The sequence below is a fragment of the Tachyglossus aculeatus genome, chromosome 21 (genome assembly GCF_015852505.1).
Source record: "Tachyglossus aculeatus isolate mTacAcu1 chromosome 21, mTacAcu1.pri, whole genome shotgun sequence".
Lineage (NCBI taxonomy): Eukaryota > Metazoa > Chordata > Mammalia > Monotremata > Tachyglossidae > Tachyglossus > Tachyglossus aculeatus.
In genome coordinates this window covers 71,274,035-71,297,204 of record NC_052086.1, presented here as the reverse complement: position 1 = coordinate 71,297,204, position 23,170 = coordinate 71,274,035, and the positions used below count along the sequence as shown (strand labels likewise).

Genomic DNA, 23,170 nt, shown 5'->3' with positions numbered 1-23,170 from the left:
CTGCGACGGGGGTTCTGGCGGAACCATGTCCCTGGAATCATTGCTGCCGATTTGTATTCCCCAAGCGCTTCGTCCAGTGCTCTGCACACAGCAGGCGCTCAATAAATACAATTGAATGAATGAATGAATTCTAAGCAGGGGACCCAGACGCTTAATAATAATCATGATATTTGTTAAGCGCTTACTACGCGACAGGCATTGTACCAAGTGCTGAGGGGGGATATAAGCCAATCAGGTTGGACACGGTCCTCATCTCGCATGTGGCTCACGGTCTCAATCCCCATTTTACAGATGAGGTAACTGAGGCCCAGTGGATTAATTTACCCAAAGGTCACACAGGAGACAAGGGGACGGGATTAGAACCTGTGACCTCCTGATTCCCAGGACCCTGCTCTATCCACTAGGCCAGGCTGCTTCTCTAACTGGTAAAACAGCAAGAGGGAATTCCCAAGGATGGGGGGGGGGGGGGGGGCCTAAGCCCTAGAGACAACATTTTCCAGGGGTCGACTACTGAGTTTGGGGATTATCCAGGTCTCTTTCTTCCCCGCTTTCAAGTCTTATATGATTAAGGGCGCTAGCTCCTCCCTAACAGGGGGAGCAGAGGCTAGGAGAGGAGGTGCAATGGTCAAATATTGCTGGAAGGGGGGTGGGGCGATAGAAAATCATTCATTCAATCGTATTTATTGAGCGCTTACTGTGTGCGGAGCAAATCATGTCTAAAACTACGGTTTTTGGAGAGTCAGGGAGGATTTCCTTTCTCCACTCGATCCCCACCGGGTACAGAGAGTCAAACTCCTTGTTAATATGTTTTGTTGTCTGTCTCCCCCTTCTAGACTGTGAGCCCGCTGTTGGGTAGGGACCGTCTCTATATGCCCAAGCGCTTAGTCCAGTGCTCTGCACACAGTAAGCGCTCAATAAATACAATTGAATGAATGAATGAAATAGCGTGAGGCTCATTTGATACTCACCGCTCACACGAAGACCTCACCGGGCAAGAGACCGCCCCCCCGGCACCGCCCTTGACCGAGTAGTCTTGTTCTCGGGGAGGAGAGGGGGGGAAAAAAACACTCCAGCGTCCTACCAGATGGGGTTTGAGGATGTTCCTCAAACTGAATGAGGTCAGCAGACTCTAGGACCACCGGATCAGGCCTCAGCTGCGGGGAAGGCAAGCAGGAAGGGACCGGTTCACACAAGAGGTCGATCGGGGATGTATTGGTTAGGCACAGGAGCTCCTGTTCTGTCTGATTAGGACCTGTGGGAAGAGAAGACAGCTCATCCACCTGGAAGGGGCAGTCATCATCATCATCATCACATTTGTCAAGTGCTTACTATATGATCACAACTATTGTGACACTTTCTAAGCACTCACTGTGTGCCGGGTACTCTTCTGAGCGCTGGGATCGATACAAACGAACTGGGTTCGACGCAGGCCCTGTTTCACCCAGGGCTCACAGTCTTAATCCTCATTTGACAGATGAGGCAACCGAGGCACAGGGAAGTGAAGTGACCTGCCCAAGAGCACACAGCGGACAAGTGGCGGAGCTGGAATTGGAACCCAGTTCCTTCTGAGTCCATGGCCCATGCTGTATCCGCTCGGCCAAGCTGCCACCAGACATCATCAAAACATGCGCTGATTGGGAAGTGTCTGAGAGGTTAAGAGGGTATCTTTTAGACTGTGAGCCCACTGTTGGGTAGGGACTGTCTCTATATGTTGCCAATTTGTACTTCCCGAGCGCTTAGTACAGTGCTCTGCACATAGTAAGCGCTCAATAAATACGATTGATGATGATGATATCTGGTCGTGCAGTTCTCAAGAATACTCTTTTACTGAGGGAAAAATGCGCGCCCTTCCGCCAACCCAAATTGGCCCTGTTGTTGGAGTCTTGACACAATTCTTCATCACCCAAAGGGGTGGGATGGAGATCCGGGATGGAGTCAAGCTGAGACTGCAGGAGGGTTCGTCAGGAATGCAAGGGGTAAGCAAATACCGGGCCAACGACAAGGGAGTTGACAGCGACACGAAGAGTGAACTGAGGAAGTGGGACGCACAAAGAGCCGGGAGAGAGTACGTTTGAGCTTATTACGCATCGATAACCTTTGCGGTTTTTCCCAACAGAATTTTACCACATCTCTTACACAACGAAACTCAGAAGGCAAAAAAACGGACGTCAACGCTGCCATTTATCCAAAAAGGATTTGCAGCCAGACGACCTAAAACACGCTTCATAATGTTAAATATTTTTTTCATCTTGGATAAAGATGAAAAGGTAATGTTTGATGGCCAAACTGAGGAGAGGGGAGTCAACTGCTCACCTTCGTGGCTCAGTGGAAAGAGCATGGGCTTTGGAGTCAGAGGTCATGGGCTCGAATCCCGGCCCCGCCACAGGTCTGCTGTGTGACCTTGGGCAAGTCACTTAACTTCTCTGAGCCTGAGTTCCCTCATCTGTAAAATGGGGATTAAGACTGTGAGCCCCACATGGGACAACCTGATCACCTTGTTAACTCCCCAGCGCTTAGAACAGTGCTTTGCACATAGAAAGCGCATAACAAATGCCATCTTTCTTCTTATTATTATTACGGTAATTATCTAGTGTCCTGGGAGAAAGGGAGACAAACCCTCTTCTCCAGAAACTCCCTTACTTCAAAAAGCAGATACTGAGACTGCCAGGTTGGTCCCTCATTCTGCTCTTGCTGATGACAGTAGCCGGGACTCAGAAGCTGCGGCCATATCCTTCTCAAAGGCTCCCGGCTTGGACAGAGGGACACTGGATGGGAGAAGACTGAAGATGGCAGCCTCAAAAAGGAGAGGAAAAGTACTGATGGACAGTGATTTACTTGCATGGGACGGGGGTACCAATCTGTTGGTCCTGGAAGGCGTGTGGCCCTTTGAGGGGACTGGGCTGGGGGTGGGGAATGACACCAGATCCAAGACGTCCCACCAAGACTGGACCCGTCTGGCCCACGGACTAGGACCCCCAAGCTGCTTTTCCCCTTCTGGAATGAAAGACCCTGTCAGCACACCCTCAGAGGATTCTGGAAGCAAAGGTGACAAGAGTCGATGCCATCAATTCTTCTAGTTGAAGCAAAAAACATGTCCAAAACAGCACTACTCATCTTCCCACCCAAGCCCGAGCCTCCTCCTTGCTCTTTCCCCACTGAAGACGCCACCACCATTCTTTCCATCCCTCAGGCCTTAACCGTGGCTTTATCACCTCATCTCTCACTCAAGAGAAAGATTCAGTCCGTCAATCACCAGATCCTGTCGGCTTTCCCTTCAGAAGATCTCTACAACCACCTCTTTCTCTCCGCCCTAACTGCTACCCCGGCAATCCAAGGCACTTATCATATCCCACCTCCACTACTGCATCAGCCTGCTTGCCAACCTCCCTGCCTCTTTTCTTTTCCACACTCAGATCCATGTTTCCCTCTGCTGCCCAGAACATTTTTCTAAAAAGAAGTTCAGTACACACCTCCCCACGCCTTAAAAAACTCCAAGGGTTACCTTCCACTCTGCATCAACCAGAAATTCCTTACTACAGGCTTTAAAGTTCTCAGTCAACTCTCACCCTGCTGCTGAAACTCGCTCATCTCCTTCTACAACTCGGCCTTCACACTGTGCTCCTCCAACACCAACCTACTCAACCAACTAATCAATGGTGCTTACTGAGCGCTTTATCATCAATCGTATTTATTGAGCGCTTACTGTGTGCAGAGCACTGTACTAAGCGCTTGGGAAGTACAAGTTGGCAACATATAGAGACAGTCCCTACCCAACAGTGGGCTCACAGTCTAACTCACAGCTCTTACTGTGTGTAATAATAATTATGGTATTTGTTAGGCGCTTACCAAGTGACAAGCACTGTTCTAAGCACTGGGGCAGATACAAATTATTACTCGATTTATTTATTCATTTTATTTGTACATATTTATTCTATTTATTTTATTTTGTTAATATGCTTTGTTTATTTCTCTGCCTCCCCCTTCTAGACTGTGAGCCCACTGTTGGGTAGGGGCCGTCTCTGTACGTTGCCAACTTGTAGTTCCCAAGCGCTTAGTACAGTGATCTGCACACAGTGAGCGCTCAATAAATACGACTGAATGGATACAAGGTAATCAGGTTGGGCACAGTCCCTGTCCCATATGGGGCTGCCAGTCTTAATCCCCATTTTACAGATGAGGGAGCTGAGGCAGAGAAGTGAAGTGACTTGCCCAAGTGGCAGAGCTGGGATTACAACCCACGTCCTCTTACTTCCTACAGCACTGCCTCGAGAAGCAGCGTGGCTCATTGGAAAGAGCATGGGCTTAGGAGTCAGAGGTCATGGGTTCGAATCCCAGCTCCGCCGCTTGTCAGCTGTGTGACTTTGGGCAAGTCACTTCACTTCTCCGTCCCTCAGTTCCCTCATCTGTAAAATGGGGATTAAGCTTGCGAGCCCCACACGGGACAACCTGATCACCTTGTATCCTCCCCAGTGCTTAGAACAGTGCTTTGCACATAGTAAGCGCTTAAAAACCAAAATCATTATTATTATTACTAAGCACATGACAGCAAACAATACAACAGAGCTGGAAGATTTGTTCCCTGCCCGCGACCTGATTCCGCAGTAACTCCTTGCTCGCTTCCTCCTTCTGGCCTGGAATTCTCTCTCCTTTCACACCCAACAGATCTCCACTCTCCCCATCCTCAGAGGCCCTACTAAAATCAAAAATCTTCTCCAAGAAGTCTTCGTATTACCTTTCCTATTTACTCTCTTCCTGGGCTCTTGGGTCTGGACCCCTTTAGCACTTTGATACTCAACTCACCCTCAAAGAACTTAGGTATATTCTTACGTATCTAGCCCTGCACTGTCATTTTCCCATCTTTTCCCCTTTGAGACTGTGGGCAGGGATGGGGTTAACCTACTCTGGTGCTCTGTACCCTCCCAAGTTCTTAGTATACAGTGCTCTGGATGCAAAGTGCTCACTAAATACCACCGTCTCGGCAAAGGAACGGAGAACATGCTCACGAAATTAGGCAAATTGGGCAGGGCTGCCAACACTGTGGGGACCGGGATAAAATTCAGTGGGAAGAACCGAGTGATGAAGAAGCAACATCGCATAGTGGGGATGGGGGAAAAAACCAGCAAGGGGTTACTTAGCTTAATGACAGAATGCTAATCAGGGAGACGTAACTGTCTTCAGGAACATGAAAGATTTGGTTTTTGTTTTTTTTTTTAATAGGGAGGATACAGACCAGTTGTTTCTTATGTCCATCGAGAACCAAACACGAAGAAATGGACTTAAACTGCTGAGGCACCATTTGGACATAAGGATTGCTTGACTATCGGTGGAAGACCTGAGGAATGTGCTACCCAGGGAGGCCATGAAGCCTCCATCCCTGGAGATCTTCACACGGAAGACGACCCAACCCCCGAGCCTTAAAGGCTTACTAATTCACTGTCTGGAGGCAATGGGCCGGACTGACCAGGTGGTTTCTCGGGATTACGTCCAGCCCTATGATCCAAAGGGAAACACATGCAGAGCTTCTTGCTATTCAGGAAGTTCTCCAGAAATTCAGGCGGTGAGTTCCTCCAGAAGATGGATTTATTTGGAATAGGCTCCATCCTGAAATTAACTAACCGGACCACAGCCGTGTGTGGAAGAAAGAACGTTCTTCCAAAGGTGAGCGGTATATTCCTCTCTCATCGGGATGAAGTGCTTGGAAACAAAAAAAAAAAAAACTGGAAAAATATTGTCTCCAGATGGGTTACCGAAATAGTAATAATAAATATGGTATTTGTTAAGCGCTTACTATGTGCCAAGCACTGTTCTAAGCGCTGGGGTAAATGGAAGGTACTCAGGTTGTCCCATGTGGGGCTCACAGACTCAATCCCCATTTTACAGATGAAGTAACTGAGGCACAGAGAAGTTAAATGGCTTGCACAAGGTCACACAGCCGACAAGTGGCAGAGCCGGGATTAGAGCCCACCACCTCTGACTCCCAAGCCCGGGCTCAAAGAACTAATCGTGTCACACACTGAGATGACCCTGGTCTGGGCAGACATTTTACCTAATACTGAACAGTCGGCTGTAGGTTCACCTTTCCCTTGTTCAAAACCCAGTAACGGGTTCGGGATTCCATGATTTTAACATCCGCGGATCTGCACTTTCATCTTGTGAACCTCCTCCTCTGGTTTCCTAGCAGCCTCTCAGCCGGCTCACAACCCTCGCCTCCTCATTCGCGTTTGAGCCTGCCATTCACAGGCCGATCTTTTCTGTTATTCATTCAATTACCGTTGCTGTATATTCCCAGTTTCAGTTCCAAGGAGGCACAGGATGCAGGTCTCTGCGGAATGGGTCCACTACCGTCTGCTGGCTGACTTCCGTGGTCATTCACGTGATTGTCAGGGGAAAAACTGGGTGAACTAAAACGAGCTACAGGAGAGAAAAATTGACAGTCTAAAAAGCGAAACAATGAAGTCGACATGCACCTGAATAAAAGCAACTATTTTGGAAAAAAACAGGCTTACTTACTTTTCATGTCATTCTTTAATACTACAATTCTCTTATGACCATGGCCCTTTATCCAGACAACCTGCAGAAGAGACATATTGCCAGTTACCCAGGAGAAAATGGGGCCAAACTACTCATTCGAATTAAACCAGGTTTAGCTAGTTTAAGCAAACCATCCAGCGAATAATACCGGAATTTCCATCCTGCTCTCCTGCGAAGTGGCCAAAGCGCTTCAGAGGCATAAATGAAAGCACTACTGCTTCTGGGTGAAAGTGAGTGAGCAGAGAGTAGTGGATGAGGAGGTCGGTGGCTGCTGACAACATTTTGGAGAGTGAGGAGGAAGGCACGGCAGGTAGCATTACCCTCGCTTTGCAGTTGAGGAATCTGAAGTGCGGTTCAAGCGATGAGTCCGACATCAAAGAGGCAGAGATATGACCCGCGGAGATGAACATCTGTCAGTTTGGCTCCACTTCTGACTGGTATCTAGTGGCCGTGCTTTGTACCGGCATGGATATTGGCAGCGATGTGTGCTCGAGCGCTGACCAGATGGTGTCCTGCATACCCTTCTCTGTGGTTCGCCTAGGCACAGTCGTGTCAGTTTCCTGTTCCCCACCTCGGCAGATCTTCTCCGGGATCTTGGCCCGAAGTCCCAGCCCCTGAATTTAGCCTGTCCGGAAAAGACGGCTGGGCCTGAAAGGTCCAACCACCTTAGCGGCCAGTGACAGGGCAGCAGGAACGGCGCTTCGGGCTCCCATCTGTGGGACTGCTCTGCACGCAGACCCTCATCTAGGCTCAGGGCAGGGGACGTGAGCAGGCACAAAAGCACGCCCAGGAGCGGGCCGGTGAATCCAAAGTGCTGGCACACTAAAGGAATCACAGCTGGGAAGCTCCGCGCTATGCCGGACTGCTGTTTCTAGAAGGGCGGAGAATTGGAAGCATGACTTATGTGCCAAGCCAATGCCCGGAGTTATTTCCTTTTCAATCCCCTAGTAAATAGTGAATACGCAACTATTGACCAGATAACATCTCACACTCACGCCCTCTACGCTATCCTTTGTATCTGATGAAGCCATCAATGAAATTTCTAATGGTGTTTGTTAAGCGCTTAATGTGTAAGCGTCTACTATGTGCCTGGCACTGTAATAATAATAATAATAATAATTGCGGTATTTGTTAAGCGCTTACTACGTGCCCGGCACTGTACAGAGAGTTGGGGCAGACGCAAGATAATCAGGTTGGACAGAGTTCCTGTCCTCCATAGGGCTCTCGCAGACTTAATCTTCATTTTACAGATGAGGGAACTGAGGCACAGAGAAGTGAAGTGACTTGCCCAAAGTCACACATCAGACAAGTGGCAGAGCTGGGATTAGAACCCAGATCCTCGGACTCCTGGGCTCCTGTTCTATCCATTGAGCCACGCCGCTTCTCATGAGATTCGCGAGATGAGGCTTTTTCAAGAGTTAATATACAACTGAAACCTCTTCCACATTCTGTGCACAGAAAGACCAGTATTTGACGGGCTGGTGTATTTTCTACTCTCGGTGCCGGCTGGTATTTTGGATTTGACTCGGTTTCATAAATCACCCCATTTCCAACTGTCACGTGTTACTTGTTTCACAATCGTGCTGCGCTTCTAAACATTTCTTCTTCTCCCTCTTAAAATAAGGTGAGTTGAATGTGCTGTGAAACATGACCTGAAGTGAACCAGCTCCTGAACAACTGAGCATGAAATCAGCTACTCAACATGTCGCTAAGTTTTGTATTTTCCTTTTCCAGTGGACTGGAATCTGCTCCAGAGCAAACATGTGAAAAGTGCCTATTAAGAAATTCTAAAAACTATAAGCCTTTTTTTTTTAAAAAAAAGGTATTTGTTAACTGCTTACTATGTGTCCTGTACTAAGCGCTGGGGTAGATACAAGCTAATCAGGTTGGACACAGTCCATGTCCCACATGGGGCTCACATTCGTCACACCCATTTTACAAATGAGGTATCAGACACAGCGAAGAGAAATGACTTGTCCAAGTTCACACAGCAGACATGTGGTAGAGGTGGGATTAGAACCTAGATCATACCGACTAGGCCAGAGCTCTATCTATCCACTACAACGTGCCGCTTCTCATCTTAACTACTGCATCAGCTCCTCTGCCGACCTTCCTGCCTCCTGCCTCTCCACATTCCAGTCCATACTTCCCTCTGCTGCCTGGCTAATTTTTCTTTAAAAACGTTCAGTCCATCCCTTCCCGCTTCTCAAGAACCTCCACTGGTTTCCCATCCACCTGTGCACTCAACAGAAACTTCTTACCACTGGATTTAAAGCACTCAATCAGCTCACCTCCTTCCCACCTCACCCTCCTGATCTCCTGCAATGACAGTCTGCGCACGTTATTTTCCTAATGCCATCTAACACTCCCTTTACCTCAATTTGGTCTTTCTTGCCTGTAACCCCTTGCCATTATCCTCCCCCTAGCCTGGAATTCCCTCCCCCTTCACCGACGGCAGACCACCCCACCCCACCTTCAAAATCTTAATAAATCACATCTCCTCTAAGAAGCTTTCCCCAACTCCTGCTCCCTCCTGCATCCCCTACACAACTGGACCTGTATCTTTTAAGCACTTGATATTCACCTCATCCTCAGCCCCATAACACAGACACATAGCTATAATTTATTTTAATATGTCTCCCCCTGTAGCCTGTAAATTCATCATGGGCAAGGAACGGGTCTACCAACTCTGTTGCACTGTACTCTCCCAAGCACTGAGCACAGTGCTCTGCACAAAATAACCACTCAGTAAATATCACTGCTCAACTGATGCTCTTTTAGTTGGGAGTAACTGCAAGTAACCAGTCACCCCACTCTAAAATGACTGGAAAATCTGTCACTTCCCCTAAGAATTTTTTATGCCCACAGCGGGCTATTTTACTTCACCTTTCCCCCCAGCCCTTGATTAAGTTCAACGCACATCACTTTTTCCCTTGTGACGCTGCGGACCTCTCACCCACATGAATTCATCGGAAAGACACAGAACTCCTAGTCAGTTATCTATCACAGCACACCCTCAAATCTTCAATGTAAACTTCTGTCAATTTCCCACGACTATGACGTTCAGGGGAAAGAGTCCTGAGCAGGGAACGAAGTGACCTGGCATTCTCCACCAGTCCTTTTCACAGATCTCCCGAATAACTGCTGGTAAGTCACTTAACATCTCCAGGCCTCGGTCTCTCTATCTGTAAAATGAGGTCACGATCATTAGCCCACCCCTCGGTTAGGGCTGTCTGGGAGGACTCCTGTCAAAGAAGTGAAGTTGGCTAACGTTGGCTGGTGAGAAGATGCCGTGGGGGGAAGAAGTTCCTCCAGGACCTGAAGAAAGATTTTGGAGAGGGAAGGGCCTGACTGGCCCTCCGTGAAGTGCAGAAGACACGAACTGGAGATTGAGTAAAACAGAAGAGAATGACAAAGAGTTACAGAGCCCAAGTTTACTTTCTTCTGTCCCCAGGTAGAAGTAAGCTAAGTTTCAGAACCGGGCTAAGAAGTTAGATGGAAACGGGAGATGGATGTGCAAAGGAAAAGTGGAGAAAGGGGGAGTTAGGAAAGCAAGAAGGCGAGGGTAAGAGTGAAAATCCACATCAGAAACTGGCCTTATTCCCGTTTTTTCTCATACTCGTCTTGCCTCCTGACTTGCTTCTGTTCTTGTGGCATCTATAGATCTAGAGTCTTTACAAGCAAGAGGGCTTGAAAAGAGCTGCCTAAAGGCAGGACCAAGGAGTCATTTTGGGTGGGGGGAAAAGTCAATAGCTAAATTAGTTAAAAGACTGGTTAAAACTAATTTAAAAGTGCAATTAAAAGAATAGTAACGTGAAGACCGACGCCGTACTTTAAAGGAAAAGCGATGAAGACAAACTAAACCAACAGAATGAAAAGAATATACATAAATGCAAGGATGTAAACTTGTCGTGGGCAGGGAATGTGTCCACTTATTGTTATATTGTATTCTCCCACACAGTAAGCACTCCAAAAATACGACTGAATTTTAAACTACTTAGTGTACTTGCACCAAAATCTCCACGGGCACAACGAAGCAAGTGAAAGCCCGCTGAAAATAAAGCACTATATAATAATTCAACGCATTTTTCTTATATTGTTAGCGGCAAGAAGGATGAAGACCCCAGTTTTCCAATGGGACTAATGCCAGCTCCCCACATTGTGGGAACCAGGCAACTCGAGTCTCCATCAAATGCAAACAAATACCTGTGGAATAGCTCCCAAGAGTTCTTCTAGGCTGTTATAGCCATAAGACTTGGACTGCAATACTTCTCCTACATATTTGGTATAGGCCACAGGAAATTCATGGAGGAAGATTTGCTGATAGTGGTAAGTTTGGAGCAGAGCCCTCACGTTCTTCGCAAACAGATAGAGACTGGTGAGTTTCACGGTTTCCTCTGCCACATCGTTGGTAAAAACCTGTACACAAAATAGCACCCCGCTTCAGAACACAAATCTTACCATTTGGGATAAATCTTACCATTTATCAGCCCACCCCTGATAAAAACTCCCCCACACCACACCTTGATCAAGACTTTTCTCACAGCAAAACCAACTGCCCAAAGTGACCGGCGCTCCTACCTCAACTAAGTACGGCAGACTCTTCAAAAGCTCCGTCAAGGTCATGAATCCATATTCGCAGGGGTTGAGGGGAGCACTGTGGAGAGTTTCATAGTGCCTCTTGAGCTGGTCAACAGAAAGAAAGGAATTTCCTTCCCAAGACATCAACAGCACTAGCAACTGGGCTGTGAGAGACCGGAGGGACTTGCGATTTATCAGATGAATCTGTTTCCCAGACTCAGTGTCAGCAACCTGGGAACAAAATAAGCAAACGTAAGATTCGCAATTCAAATGATAACCTGCGGGTTTGTCAACTCAGAGACACTGCTTTTAGGGGTCAGAAAAGCCTGCTGTTAAAAGGGAAGTGTGCTTGGGTTGCTTTTCTTTGAAACCGAAGCAAACTGAAATCTTGACTGTCAGGCCAATATTCAAACAAATGAAACCAAGTCTTATTTTCTGGTGCTTCTCAGGACTAAACTTTGGGGAGTAGACTCCCCAGTTAAGAGGCAAAAAGAACCTGTGCATTCAAAATGCCTAACAATGGGCATTATTCGGCATACAGGGAAGAGGGGAAAATAACCTCACTCAGTGACTGCAGAGCAACTGAAATTTGGGAAGGAATCTTTAAGCTAGCTGAATAATAAAATTATGAGTCACTCAGAGAGAGGACTTGGCTTAGGCAGAGGGACACATTCAAACGCTCTCAGTCAATGGCATTTATAGAGGGCTTACAATGCTCAGAGGAGTGTATTGAGTGATCTAGACCGTGAGCCCACTGTTGGGTAGGGACTGTCTCTATATGTTGCCAACTTGTACTTCCCCAGCGCTTAGTACAGTGCTCTGCACACAGTAAGCGCTCAATAAATATGATTGAATGAAATCGGGAGAGAAAAATACAAGAGTTAGAAGACAGACTTCCTGCCTAACAAGTTTACTGCCTAGAGGATGTTAAGCTATGACGCTGAAGACTGTGAGCCCACTGTTGGGTAGGGACCGTCTCTATATGTTGCCAACTTGTACTTCCCAAGCGCTTAGTACAGTGGTCTGCACACAGTAAGCGCTCAATAAATACGATTGAATGAATGAATGAATGAATGAAGTCATCTAGAGCACGGGGCCTACATCCAAGTGCGGATCCAATCGGCCTGGAAAACTCCAGTCCAAGAAGGGGACGCGTTTACCTTCACGACATGACAGAGTTTCTGCATTAAGGCTGGAACTGAACTGACGTCGTAATCTTGGAGGCGCAGGGTGTAGCCAAAAGTTTTCCCATACTCTGTAAGCAAATCCGTCATCAGAAGGCAGTTGTCTTTCTGAGACCTAAGAAGTTTAACAAACTGGGCAGCCAGAGCTTTGACTCGCTCTACCTCTGTCAGTGTGAGGATCTTCTCTTCACCACATTCCAATACCTTCCAACAACAACAACAAAAAACAACAAAACACCCAGAGGTTGGCAAAGGTAAACGACTGCAGAGCCAACATTCAGATGAAAATAGCAAGGCAAGCACTGAGGGCACTAACTTGATTGGTAAAGAGAGGGTGAGGGAAAGGGAATGAGGAAGGAAAAAGGGACAGGGAGAAAGGAAAGAAAAATGCGTCTATTTAATTTGGGTATTTACCTTAACAACAAAACTTTCCTCCTTAAATTACTACTATGGCCATGCCTGAACTCCCCTTCCCAGGATGATGATGATAATAATGATAACAGGGGTATTTGTTAAGCGCTTACTATGTGCCAGGCACTGTACTGAGCACTGGGATGGATGGAAGCAAATCAGGTTGGACGCAGTCCCTGCCCCCCAAGGGCCTCACAGTCTTATATACCCGTTTTACAGATGAGGTAACAGGCACAGAGAAGTGACTTGCCCACAGTCACAGAGCAGACAAGTCATGCTATTATCTAGCTAATTACTTACTGAAAGTGAAATACTTTCCAAATATCACTTGAAAGACTAACTTGAGTGCACAAAGTCAGACTTGAACTTACTTGTAAAACATCTGGTATGGCTTCAAAAAGTTCAAGTAGTTTGGTAAACCCAAAATAAGCAAGCTTGCATTGACGGCCGAAGTGGTGATGGTAGGAGGGAATAAATTTGTTAAAAGGCATCCTGAAATGAGGCTGATGACGCAGCAAATCAACAACCTCCTTAGAGAACTGCTTCGTTCTATCAATTTCTTCCTGGGTACGTTCTGAAACACACACACACACACACACAGAAAATGATCGCTGTGGTCCACCACTAGTGTTTATTCAGTACCTCCAATGTCTTTAGTCTCACAAGAGATATTGTCTTCGCAGAACATTTCTAACATTTAAGAGCTTATTTGTAGCCACACTTTTATATATATTAAGCGTAGCTTCTGTTATTATCTTGACTTCCTGCATTCGTAATGTGTACGTGTGTGTCCGTGCCCCTCTGTCCCATCCTTCTCCTATCCACCACCCTGTTAGAATGTAAATCCTCTGTGGGCAGGGAATGTGTCTTTGTTTTGTACTGTCGGAGTGTTTAGTACAGTGCACCGCACCAAGTCGGGGCTCAACGTCTGCTGGAGAACAGACACAAACAGTAAACATTTTACATGACAGGAAATGGGACCAACTTCTACTTTCCAAGCGCTTAGTCCAGTGCTCTGCACACAGTAAGTGCTCAATAAATACAACTGAATGAGTGAATGGATGGGACGCATACCATGGATAATTGAAAGCCACAGATCTTACATAACCTCAGTCAAGCCAACAGGTTCAAGGTCCTCCCCCCCCAAACCCATTACTACTTCTGCCCAAAGGCAAAATCACCCTATTTGATTTTTATCTTCCCTTTTTGTCTCTTCCCACCCTCTCACAGAAGCATTAACACGCTGTCAAATAACGAAAGCACAACTTAGCAGGAGGGAGGAAAAAGGGGCATAAATCACCTAGCCCTAATGAGTCCCTGAATAATAAAGGGGTAGCTGTACATGAAAAGCCTAGATTTCTTTAAAAAAAAAAAAAAGCATTTTGGGTGACTAGTTTGTTCTTTGTTCAATGTCAACAAAGTTGTCTAAAGCTAACTTACAGACTGAATGTTCAACCATTTGGAATTTAAATTACATCTCTATTGAAGTAGGAATGTCCATGGTGTCACTTGACCACATTTCATTCATTCAATAGTATTTATTGAGCGCTTACTGTGTGCAGAGCACTGTACTAAGCGCTTGGGAAGTACAAGTTGGCAACATATAGAGACGGTCCCTACCCAACAGTGGGCTCGACCACATTTAAAATCAACATACCTCGTTTGGGGATACAAATCACCATTTCACTATCTTGTTGGGACAAACAGATTGTCGTATCCGGAATTTCTGATATTATGTCAACCAACTCACATACACCATATTCGGTAACATCCCAGTCCTTTGAGAAACACCTAGGAGTAGAAGATGAAAAGAAGGCAGGACATAAGAGCGCATATTTAAACTTAGCAAGTCACTCGATGCTTCTCATTAATAACAGCGGGTTGGGCACAGTCCCTTGTCCCAAAGGGGCTCCGAGTCTCAATCCCCATTTTATAAGGTCACACGGAGCAGGGAAGTGGCAGAGTTGGGATTAGAACCCAGGTCCTCCTGACTCCAGCTGGGACGGTGAGGAAACTAATAGTTGAAGCCCATAAGCAATTCCCTGATGCCAGACTGTGTCAAGACCAGGTCATCAGGACTCCTGTTGGTCTCTTCCCCGGGCAGGACGGTGAGGATGCACAAGCAGCCTGAGGCCTCCTCAGGTTTTCAGGAAAATCTTGGCCGGTAGAGTCGCTGGCCTGAGCCGCGAGGTGCCTCCGGCCGCAAGATCCTAATCTTCTAGTCAAATGTATCGTCAATCTTGCCCTCGCCGTTTTCAAATTCACTACTTTCAAGTGTTCTGCACACAGTAAGCACTTCATAAATGCCATTATTATTTATTATTACTTCATCTTTCCTTATGGGTCTGTCACCCAACCCTCCACCTCCCCTTCTTGTTAAGACGATGAACTCCTGACGATTAAAGGCCGGGTCTAATTCTCGCCCATGTGTTTCTTTTCCAGCACTTGGTACAGGGCCTTAATCACTGCTGGGGCTGAATTATGTAACTACCATTACTTGTACGAAAAAGGTAATGGGTAAATTCAGCACTGATTTTCTTTAGACCCCGAAAGAAGTTTGAAAAAAAAAAAGATTCTTCTTCCTAACTTACCAATGATAAGCCTGTAAGAATTCTCTCACAATAACCTGTTTACTGGCCTGGGATTTGAGAAGTTTCAGTAAATCTTGAGTAAAGCGCTTCACTTGGGCCCTGTGGGTTAGGGTCAACAAGCGTTTGGAGCCCATTCCAAGAATCTGCAAATCAAGCACATTAGATTTTTACATTCATCAGTCTCGCCGATTTCCCCGTTTGTGCCGAATGGTTGCCTGCTTCCTGTTATGACCCACAGTACCGAGGGACTGACTACCTCGAAAAATTTAAGTTCAACCATAACGACCAAAAGAGAAGCAACGTCCAAGAGTCCAAGTCCTTCCTTCCTTCTCTTTCCCCTTCAACTGTAAGTGACAATCGCCCTCTCGGCTCTAGAGGCAATTAAGCCCCGGATCACCGGGAACTTCCATTCTGATGAGCTGAAACCACCAAATGTGATGCCAGACGTCACAACTCTTGTTATGTCTACGGTCTCAAACTGTAAAACAGAACTTGTTTTAGAAAATAATCTTTCTCCTAGAAGAGCAGGTACCCAGCTTCTCCAATGTAAAGGAAATTTACAGGGCACATCTAGTTAACTAAAATGAGGTATGTATACGGCATTTGTAAGTCTCAAACTGTAAAACAGAACCTGTTTTAGAAAATAATCTTTCTCCCAGAAAAGCCGGTATCCAACTTCTCCAATGTAAAGGAAATTTACAGAGCACATCTAGTTAACTAAAATGAGAGCATACCATTTATTCCAATAAACCCCCTGAGCATCACTTACTTGTAACACGTGAGGCACGGCTTCTAATAATTCCATTAACTTGGAATATCCGTAGTCTGACACTCGGCACTGCTTTGCAAAATGGTGATGATAGGTTGGGATGAATTTACCAACTGGTATGACACAAGACGGTTGGTTCTTAAGTAAGTCGATCACTTCTCTACTGAACTGGATAAGTTGGGGGTTACCTATGGGACTTTTAGAGCGCAGAAGCCAAGGGTCTAGAGGGGGGGAAAAAGGAGCTTAAGCTGTTTAAAGACTCGTTAATGGCAAAGTTATCACTCAAAGTCAGTTAACCAGTCTTGCACACAGTTGAATTTTTGGAGAACGAGGCTCATCCACACCACGGTAGTAAGGCCAGTCTACAGCCATTTTGGACCATTCTTGGCCTAGAGGCAAGGCTGGATAAAACCACAAAAGTCAATTCACAACAGTGTTTCTTCGGCAATATTTAAGGCTATAGCTAGAGACCAAAATCCTATTTGTGCCTTTTGTGGTAAAGTTCACCTTGTTTCTGAGGAGAGAGGCAAAACACCCTTCAGAGGACCATTTCCTTTATACGTTTAAAACTGTGAGAATGAACAATTAGATCATTCTCCGCTCTAAAAACCAGAATGAAATCTACGGTCAAGGGGTAATTTTGTGGTTACAGATTTGTGGGCCGGAAATTTTCGGTTTAAACGCAGCTTAAAATGGTGCATATGTCAAATGCAATTTCCAGCTGTCAAAAGGCAGAAACCCACTCAGTTCTATGTATCATTTGCCGTTAAAGAGTAGATTTAAATAACCAAAGATAGATTTTGTATGGCACTGGTCCAGTGAGTGACTAGAAGGCTAAAAGAAATTGGAGACGTCACTTAACTAATCGTGGCGGTTTATCTGGCCTCCCCAGGGCACATACCTGCGGATGGAGGTGGAGGTTTATTGTGTATCCATTTCACTACTTTGATGCCATTCTGTGCAGTGGCAATGTTCACTCCAGGCACACTGGTAATGAGGTGCTCTAAGGGAACCCCTCCTTGATTTTCCTGCACTATTTTTAAATCACTGAACTCTGCAGAGTAGCAGTCTGGGAAGCTACACAGAAAGACGGAAATAAGAAGTTAAATGGGAAAGTATTGACTCTAACTCAATAAACCTTAGCTATCAGGATTTCCTAAATTGATACATCATTCCCATCTAAAAATACCATTCAGCCATCACTTTGATTTGAATTCTTCTCTGCTGTGTGACCTTGGGCAAGCCACTTAACGTCTCTGGGCCTCGGTTACCTCATCTGAAAAATGCGGATTGAGAGTGCATGTCCCACGTGGGACAAGGACTGTGCCCAACCTGACGAGCTGGTATCTACACCAGCGCTTAGTACAGTGCCTGCCACGTATTAAGCACTTAAAGGCCATGAAAACAAAAACAAGAACCCAAACACTTAATGTCTCATTTTAACGACCACTTCTATGCGGAAGACTTCCAAATCAGCCACGCTAGCCCCGAACTCTCTCTTCCTCCTCCAACTCACATCTCTCCTTGCCTCCAGGACATCTCCATATGGATGTCCCACAGGCACCTTGCACTCATCATGTCCAGGTTTGGATTTTTCATCTTCCCTCCCAAATTCTCTCCTCCTCCTGATATTCCTATCACAGCTGACCCCACCTCCCCCGTCTCTTGAGCCCGCTATCCTTCACTCCTGCCATTCATTAATTCGTTCATTTGTATTTATTGAGCGCTCACTGTGTGCAGAACACTCTACTGATCGCTTGGGAGAGAAAGATATAACGGACTCATATTCCCTGTCCACGATGATCACTCCTCTCTCTCTCTTTCTCAACCCCCAATTTCGGTCTGTCACCAAATCCTGTTGGTTCTCCCTCTCCCCACGACTTCTCCAAAATCCACCCCTTCCTCTCCATCCAAACTGCTGGTCAGGCACTTGCCCTCTCCTGACTTTACTGCTACATCAACCCCCTGCCTGACCTCTCTGCAGGCCACAGCATGGTGTTTTAGGGAATCCATCAGGGCAGAAGAGTGAAGACACCCACCGACACCATGCTGTGCTCATCTTCCCCACTCCTCAAAAGCCTCCAATCATTACCCCCACCTCTCCGCATTCAAAAAATCCTGATGATTAGCTTTAGGTCGCTCTTTCGGTTCGCTCACCCCTACTGGAGAAGCAGCATGGTCCAGAGGGAAGAGAGTACAGGATTAGGAGTCAAGACCCGGATCCTAATCCCAGCTCCACCACTCAGGTCCTGGGTGAATTTGGGAGAGTAACTTAACCTGAGCCTCAGGTTCCTCATGCGCCAAAGGAAGATACCTGTTCTGCCTTCTTTGAAGACTGGCACCCATGCGGGACAAGGACTGTGTCTGATCTGATGACATTTACAACTCTGCTAGTGCTTAGCACAGTGCTTATTGATCAATCAATGCTCTTTGAATGCTTACTGTGTGCAGAGCACTGTGCTAAGTACTAGGGAGAGGGCAATACAAAAGAGTTACTAGGCATAATTCCCTCCCTTAAGGAGGTTACAGTCTAATGGGGGAGGTGGATATTTAAATACATTAGATGGGGGAAAAAGACAGAATTTAAGGACAGGCACACAAGTGCCATGGGGCTAGAGTGGGGCGAGAAAGGGGGATGTGTGACTGGGGTAGGAAAAGAATCAAATAGCTCGAGGGATACATGTTCGATCGGCAAGACAGAAGGGAGGGCGAATAGTTGGGGAGGTGATGGGTTAGTCGGGGAAAGCTTCTTGGAGGATGTGTGACTTCAGTAAGGCTTTGAAGATGGGGAGAGTGGGTGGCCTGTCAGATGGTAAGTGGGAGGGAGTTCCAGGTTAGAGGGAGGACACGAGAGAAGGGTCATCAGTGAGGCAGATGAGAACGAGGTACCGTGAACAGGTCGGCACTGGAGAAGCCAAGTTTGCAGGCTGGACCGGGGTGGGAGATCGGCAGAGTCAGGTAGGAAGGCGAGAGCGGACTGAGCGCCGTAAAGCCGGTGGTAAAGAGTTTCTGTTTGAGTCCGAGATGAATGGGCACCCATTGGGAGTTTCTGAAGAATGGGGAGATGTGGACTGAATATTTTTTGAGAAGCCTGATCCAGGAAGCAGATGGGAGAGGGGAGAGACTGGAGGCAGGGAGGTTGGTGAGAAGGCTGATTCAAGGTGGGGATAGGGTAAGGGCTTGACAGTAATCTGGATGAAGGGGAAAGGGTAAATTCTAGAGATGTTATGAAGGAAGAACTGACAGGATTTGGTGATAGGACTAGTGCTTGGCACATAGTAAACGCTTAACAAATACCATTATTATTATTATTGGGTAGAATCAATCAGTTGGGATTTACTGATAATGCCAAGATTACAAACTTGTGAGATAAGGATGACGGCGGTACTGTCTACAGTGATGGGAAAGTCAGTGGGAGGACAAGGTCTGGATGTGATGAGGAATTCTGTTTTAACAGGTTGAGGTGTCAGTAGGACAGCCAAGAAAATATTACAATTATTATTATAACTTATCCTCACTCTTCTCCCATTAAGCCTCAGCTCACATACTTCAGTCCTTTAAAGAAAAAAAATTTAATGGTATTTGTTATGTGCTTAATATGTGCCAGGCACTGGGATACAAGCTAATCAGGTTGGACACAGTCCATGCCCCCTATGGGGCTCACAGCCTTAGTCCCCATTTTACAGATGAGGGAACTGAGGCACAGAGAAGTGAAGTGACTTGCTCAAAGTCACACACCAGACAAGCGGCAGGTCTAGGATTAGAACCCAGATCCCCTAAAAACCAGGCCCATGCTCTTTCCACTAGGGCCCCGCCGCTGCTCACGACGACTTACTCATCATGCCTCGTTCTCTCTCTGCTGATTTCATGTTCCTGCCCTTCATTATTATCATAATATTTGTTAAGCACGCAAGCGCTGTTTTAAGCGCTGCAGAAGGAACGGTTAATCGGGTTGGACACGGACCCTGTCCCATACGAGGCTCACAATCTAAGTGGGAGCGAGAACAGGTATTTACAGTTGAGGAAGCTGAGGCACAGAGAAGTGAAGCGACTTGCCCAAGGTCACACAGCAAGCAAGTGCCAGAGTCCTCTGAGTCCCAGATCCGTGCTCTTTCCACATGGCTACGATGTTTCGTTTTGCCTCCAGCTCCCTTGCTCTTCCCATCTTGCCAACCACTGGCCTCCTAACGCTCGCGGCCCTTCTGAAATCACATCCCCTCCGGGAGGACTCCCCACCCTATTTCATTCAATCGTATTTATTGAGCGCTTACTGTGTGCAGAACACTGTACTAAGCGCTTGGGAAGTCCAAGTTGGCAACAGACAGAGACGGTCCCTACCCAACAGTGGGCTCACAGTCTAGAACACTATTTCTAAACTACAGAAGACCCTATTTCTCCACAACTTCCCACTTCAGCCCTTCCGCATCGCCTGAGCACTCAGGCGATCACCTCCCTCCCTTGAAATTCTGACACAGCTTGACACTTCATCGCTTCTTCCTACCTGTAATTTATTTTAGTGTCTGTCTTGCCTGAGAGATTATAAGCTCCTTGAGGACCTGAAACACTGACGATTGACTGATAACAGAACATACTGCTTTTCTCACGCTCTCTCATCCTATTCAGATCTTCACATGGCTCGCTCCAGGTTTGGGGGGCCTACAAGAGACTCAACCCAGACTTAAAAGCATGACAAACTACTGAGCTGCAGAACTGTATGCACTGAAAAAACAAAAATGACATCTTGAATCAATATCTACAGAAAATGAGGAGGAACGTGAAAGTAATTTACCTTAGTAGAGGCACGGTGCCCTCATGTGTCTGCAGGAGACTATGAACTTGGGGTGCAAATTTCTTCAGAGAGAGAATCACGTAAGGGATCTGATAGGAGTCTGGATCAAATTCATGTTCACTGCAATAACGAGGACAAAAACTTTAAGGTAATGTTTTTTGGATTATAACTTTGTTTAAAATTATTCCCAATTTAGCATCGAATCACAGAACATAGGCTGTTCTCCTCTACTGCAGGGGGTTAGGTTTCCAAAGAGCTTCTTGTTTTGTATGGGAAAATTGCATCATTATAACAGTGCTTAGAACAATGCTTTGCACGTAGTAAGCGCTTAACAAATGCCATCATCATTATTATTATAATTGTTTCTGTAGAAATTCAGAGGTCCGGGGGAAGATGGTTCAAAGATTCCGCCGTAGCAATTTTTCGATACAAATCCTTACAAATAATTTATTCTAAATCTATATCTAAACCTCTACCCAGGAATAGGATTGAGATACAGGTTAGATATACCTGCATCTATCTATAACCAGATATAAACTATATGCATCGAAAAATGCCATGGCCAGACGTTTGAACTATCTTCCCCACGACCCATTAATTTCCACTAAATTAGAATAATGCAATTTTATATATAAAAGACGTATAAATAAATGATTGACACCCTTATCACTGCTTGTTATCCTTCCTTTTCAAAGACTGTAAAATTACAAAAATACAAAGGAACCTAAAAAAAGCTAAGGCAGCGACTACAAAATCCAAGCAGCATCACCCTTCGACCAACGCCAAGGGTCAGCAGTTTCTTCTTCCACTTAATTGACCTGTTGGTCACGTTTTACCTGAACGGCGGCTCCTGCTGTGGGAAACATCGTCCTCTACTACTTTGTCAGTCACGCTACATCCCGATCACGTAACGAATTAGACCAGAACCGGGGGGTAGAACCAAGATTATTTTTTTTTTTTTAAGAGACTCTCAGGGCATACCTAAATTCTTTTTTAGTGCAATGCTGTTTGCAGATGGGTTCGTGATACTCCAGTTCTTCGAATATTATAGGGCTGCAGTTGGTCGACGAACCATCGTGTGACTGGGAAGATCCTAACGGGCTCTGTCGGGCTTGACTGCTGGGTAACAGACATACCAACCGGACGTTTCCTTGATCACGGATCGCCACGATGTCGGTTAATTTAGACAAGTCTGATGAATTCAACTTGTGCCCAAACCTAAATGGGAAAGGAAAGAACCAAGGGGGAGAATTTTTTTTTTAAAAAGTGATATTTACCTAGTTTTATTCTTCATAGCCAGGGTGTCATGACTGGTTAATTCTATTTACTATTTGGGGCGGGAATGCAACAAGAACGACAATAAAACAAGAAATGAACAAAAAGCTGAATCCCGGAAGCTAATCATCCAAAACTTTAGTTAGCGGAATTCGGGGATTTCTAATAGCATACCTCTGAAGGTATCATCACCTACTTCTCTGGTCACTTTCTTTCCTGAGCGCCTCTTCTTCCCCATCACCCCTAACTGGATCCCCTACCCTTCTCACCTTAAACCCACTCCCTCGAGGAACTTATCCATTTCCAGGGCTTTGGGCCCCAATTCTATGCAGATGACTTGCACATCGATCTCACTTGCCTCATCCTCTTATCCGCAAGACAACTCCACACGGGTTTCCTCTGGCCCCTAGGTACAGTAGGTTGAACACTGAACTCATCTTCCCTCCCAAATTCTCTCCTCCACTTAAACTTTCCCATCAAAGCCGATGGCAAGGCCATCTTTCTCCCTGTCTCCGAAGCACTCATGCGCGGCTCCCTCCCTTCCTCCTTCCCGGAACCCCCGACTTTTCAAATCAGACTGCTGCTCGTCCCAGGTCGCAGCCTCCCAAGTCTCATCTCGGCACTTTCCAGTCGTGACCTCTTTTGTATAAAGATATTTCCATTCATTCTCTGCTCTTTGGCCCTCCCTCCTGTTTGTAAATTGCATTCCCTTTAGATCAGAGGCACTGAGCATCTGTTACATGGGATGTGACAGTGCTTTGCACATAGTAAGCGCTTAATAAATGCCATCATTATGCACTGTACTAAGCATTTGGGCAGTATCATTCATTCAATCGCATTTATTGAGCGCTTACTGTGTGCAGAGCACTGTACTAAGCCCTTGGGAAGTACAAGTCGGCACATAGAGAGACGGTCCCTACCCAACAATGGGCTCACAATCTAGAAGGGGGAGACAGACAACAAAACAATGGTATGTGCAGAGCACTGTACTAAGCGCTTGGGAGAGTACAATACAGTCGAGTTAGCAGATACTTCCCCT

At 46.2% G+C, this 23,170-nt stretch overlaps 1 protein-coding gene across 9 annotated transcripts in view; it reads right to left on the bottom strand.

Moving 5' to 3' along the window:
• Positions 1 to 23,170, bottom strand: part of MARF1 (meiosis regulator and mRNA stability factor 1) — a 44,021-nt gene that overhangs the window by 2,713 nt on the left and 18,138 nt on the right. For 5 of the 9 annotated variants that reach the window (XM_038763964.1, XM_038763965.1, XM_038763970.1 and 2 more), the window contains 14 exons: positions 21,838 to 22,074; positions 20,857 to 20,976; positions 16,969 to 17,144; positions 16,068 to 16,288; positions 15,299 to 15,441; positions 14,365 to 14,498; positions 13,079 to 13,281; positions 12,273 to 12,500; positions 11,113 to 11,343; positions 10,738 to 10,950; positions 6,511 to 6,571; positions 6,271 to 6,435; positions 5,617 to 5,694; positions 1,082 to 1,252 (listed from right to left, as the gene is read on the bottom strand). In XM_038763964.1, coding sequence (XP_038619892.1) covers positions 1,082 to 1,252; positions 5,617 to 5,694; positions 6,271 to 6,435; positions 6,511 to 6,571; positions 10,738 to 10,950; positions 11,113 to 11,343; positions 12,273 to 12,500; positions 13,079 to 13,281; positions 14,365 to 14,498; positions 15,299 to 15,441; positions 16,068 to 16,288; positions 16,969 to 17,144; positions 20,857 to 20,976; positions 21,838 to 22,074 — 2,381 coding nt within the window. The remainder of the gene's footprint in view (positions 1 to 1,081; positions 1,253 to 5,616; positions 5,695 to 6,270; positions 6,436 to 6,510; positions 6,572 to 10,737; positions 10,951 to 11,112; positions 11,344 to 12,272; positions 12,501 to 13,078; positions 13,282 to 14,364; positions 14,499 to 15,298; positions 15,442 to 16,067; positions 16,289 to 16,968; positions 17,145 to 20,856; positions 20,977 to 21,837; positions 22,075 to 23,170) is intronic. The other 4 variants (XM_038763968.1, XM_038763969.1, XM_038763966.1 and 1 more) reach the window with 3 other exon arrangements.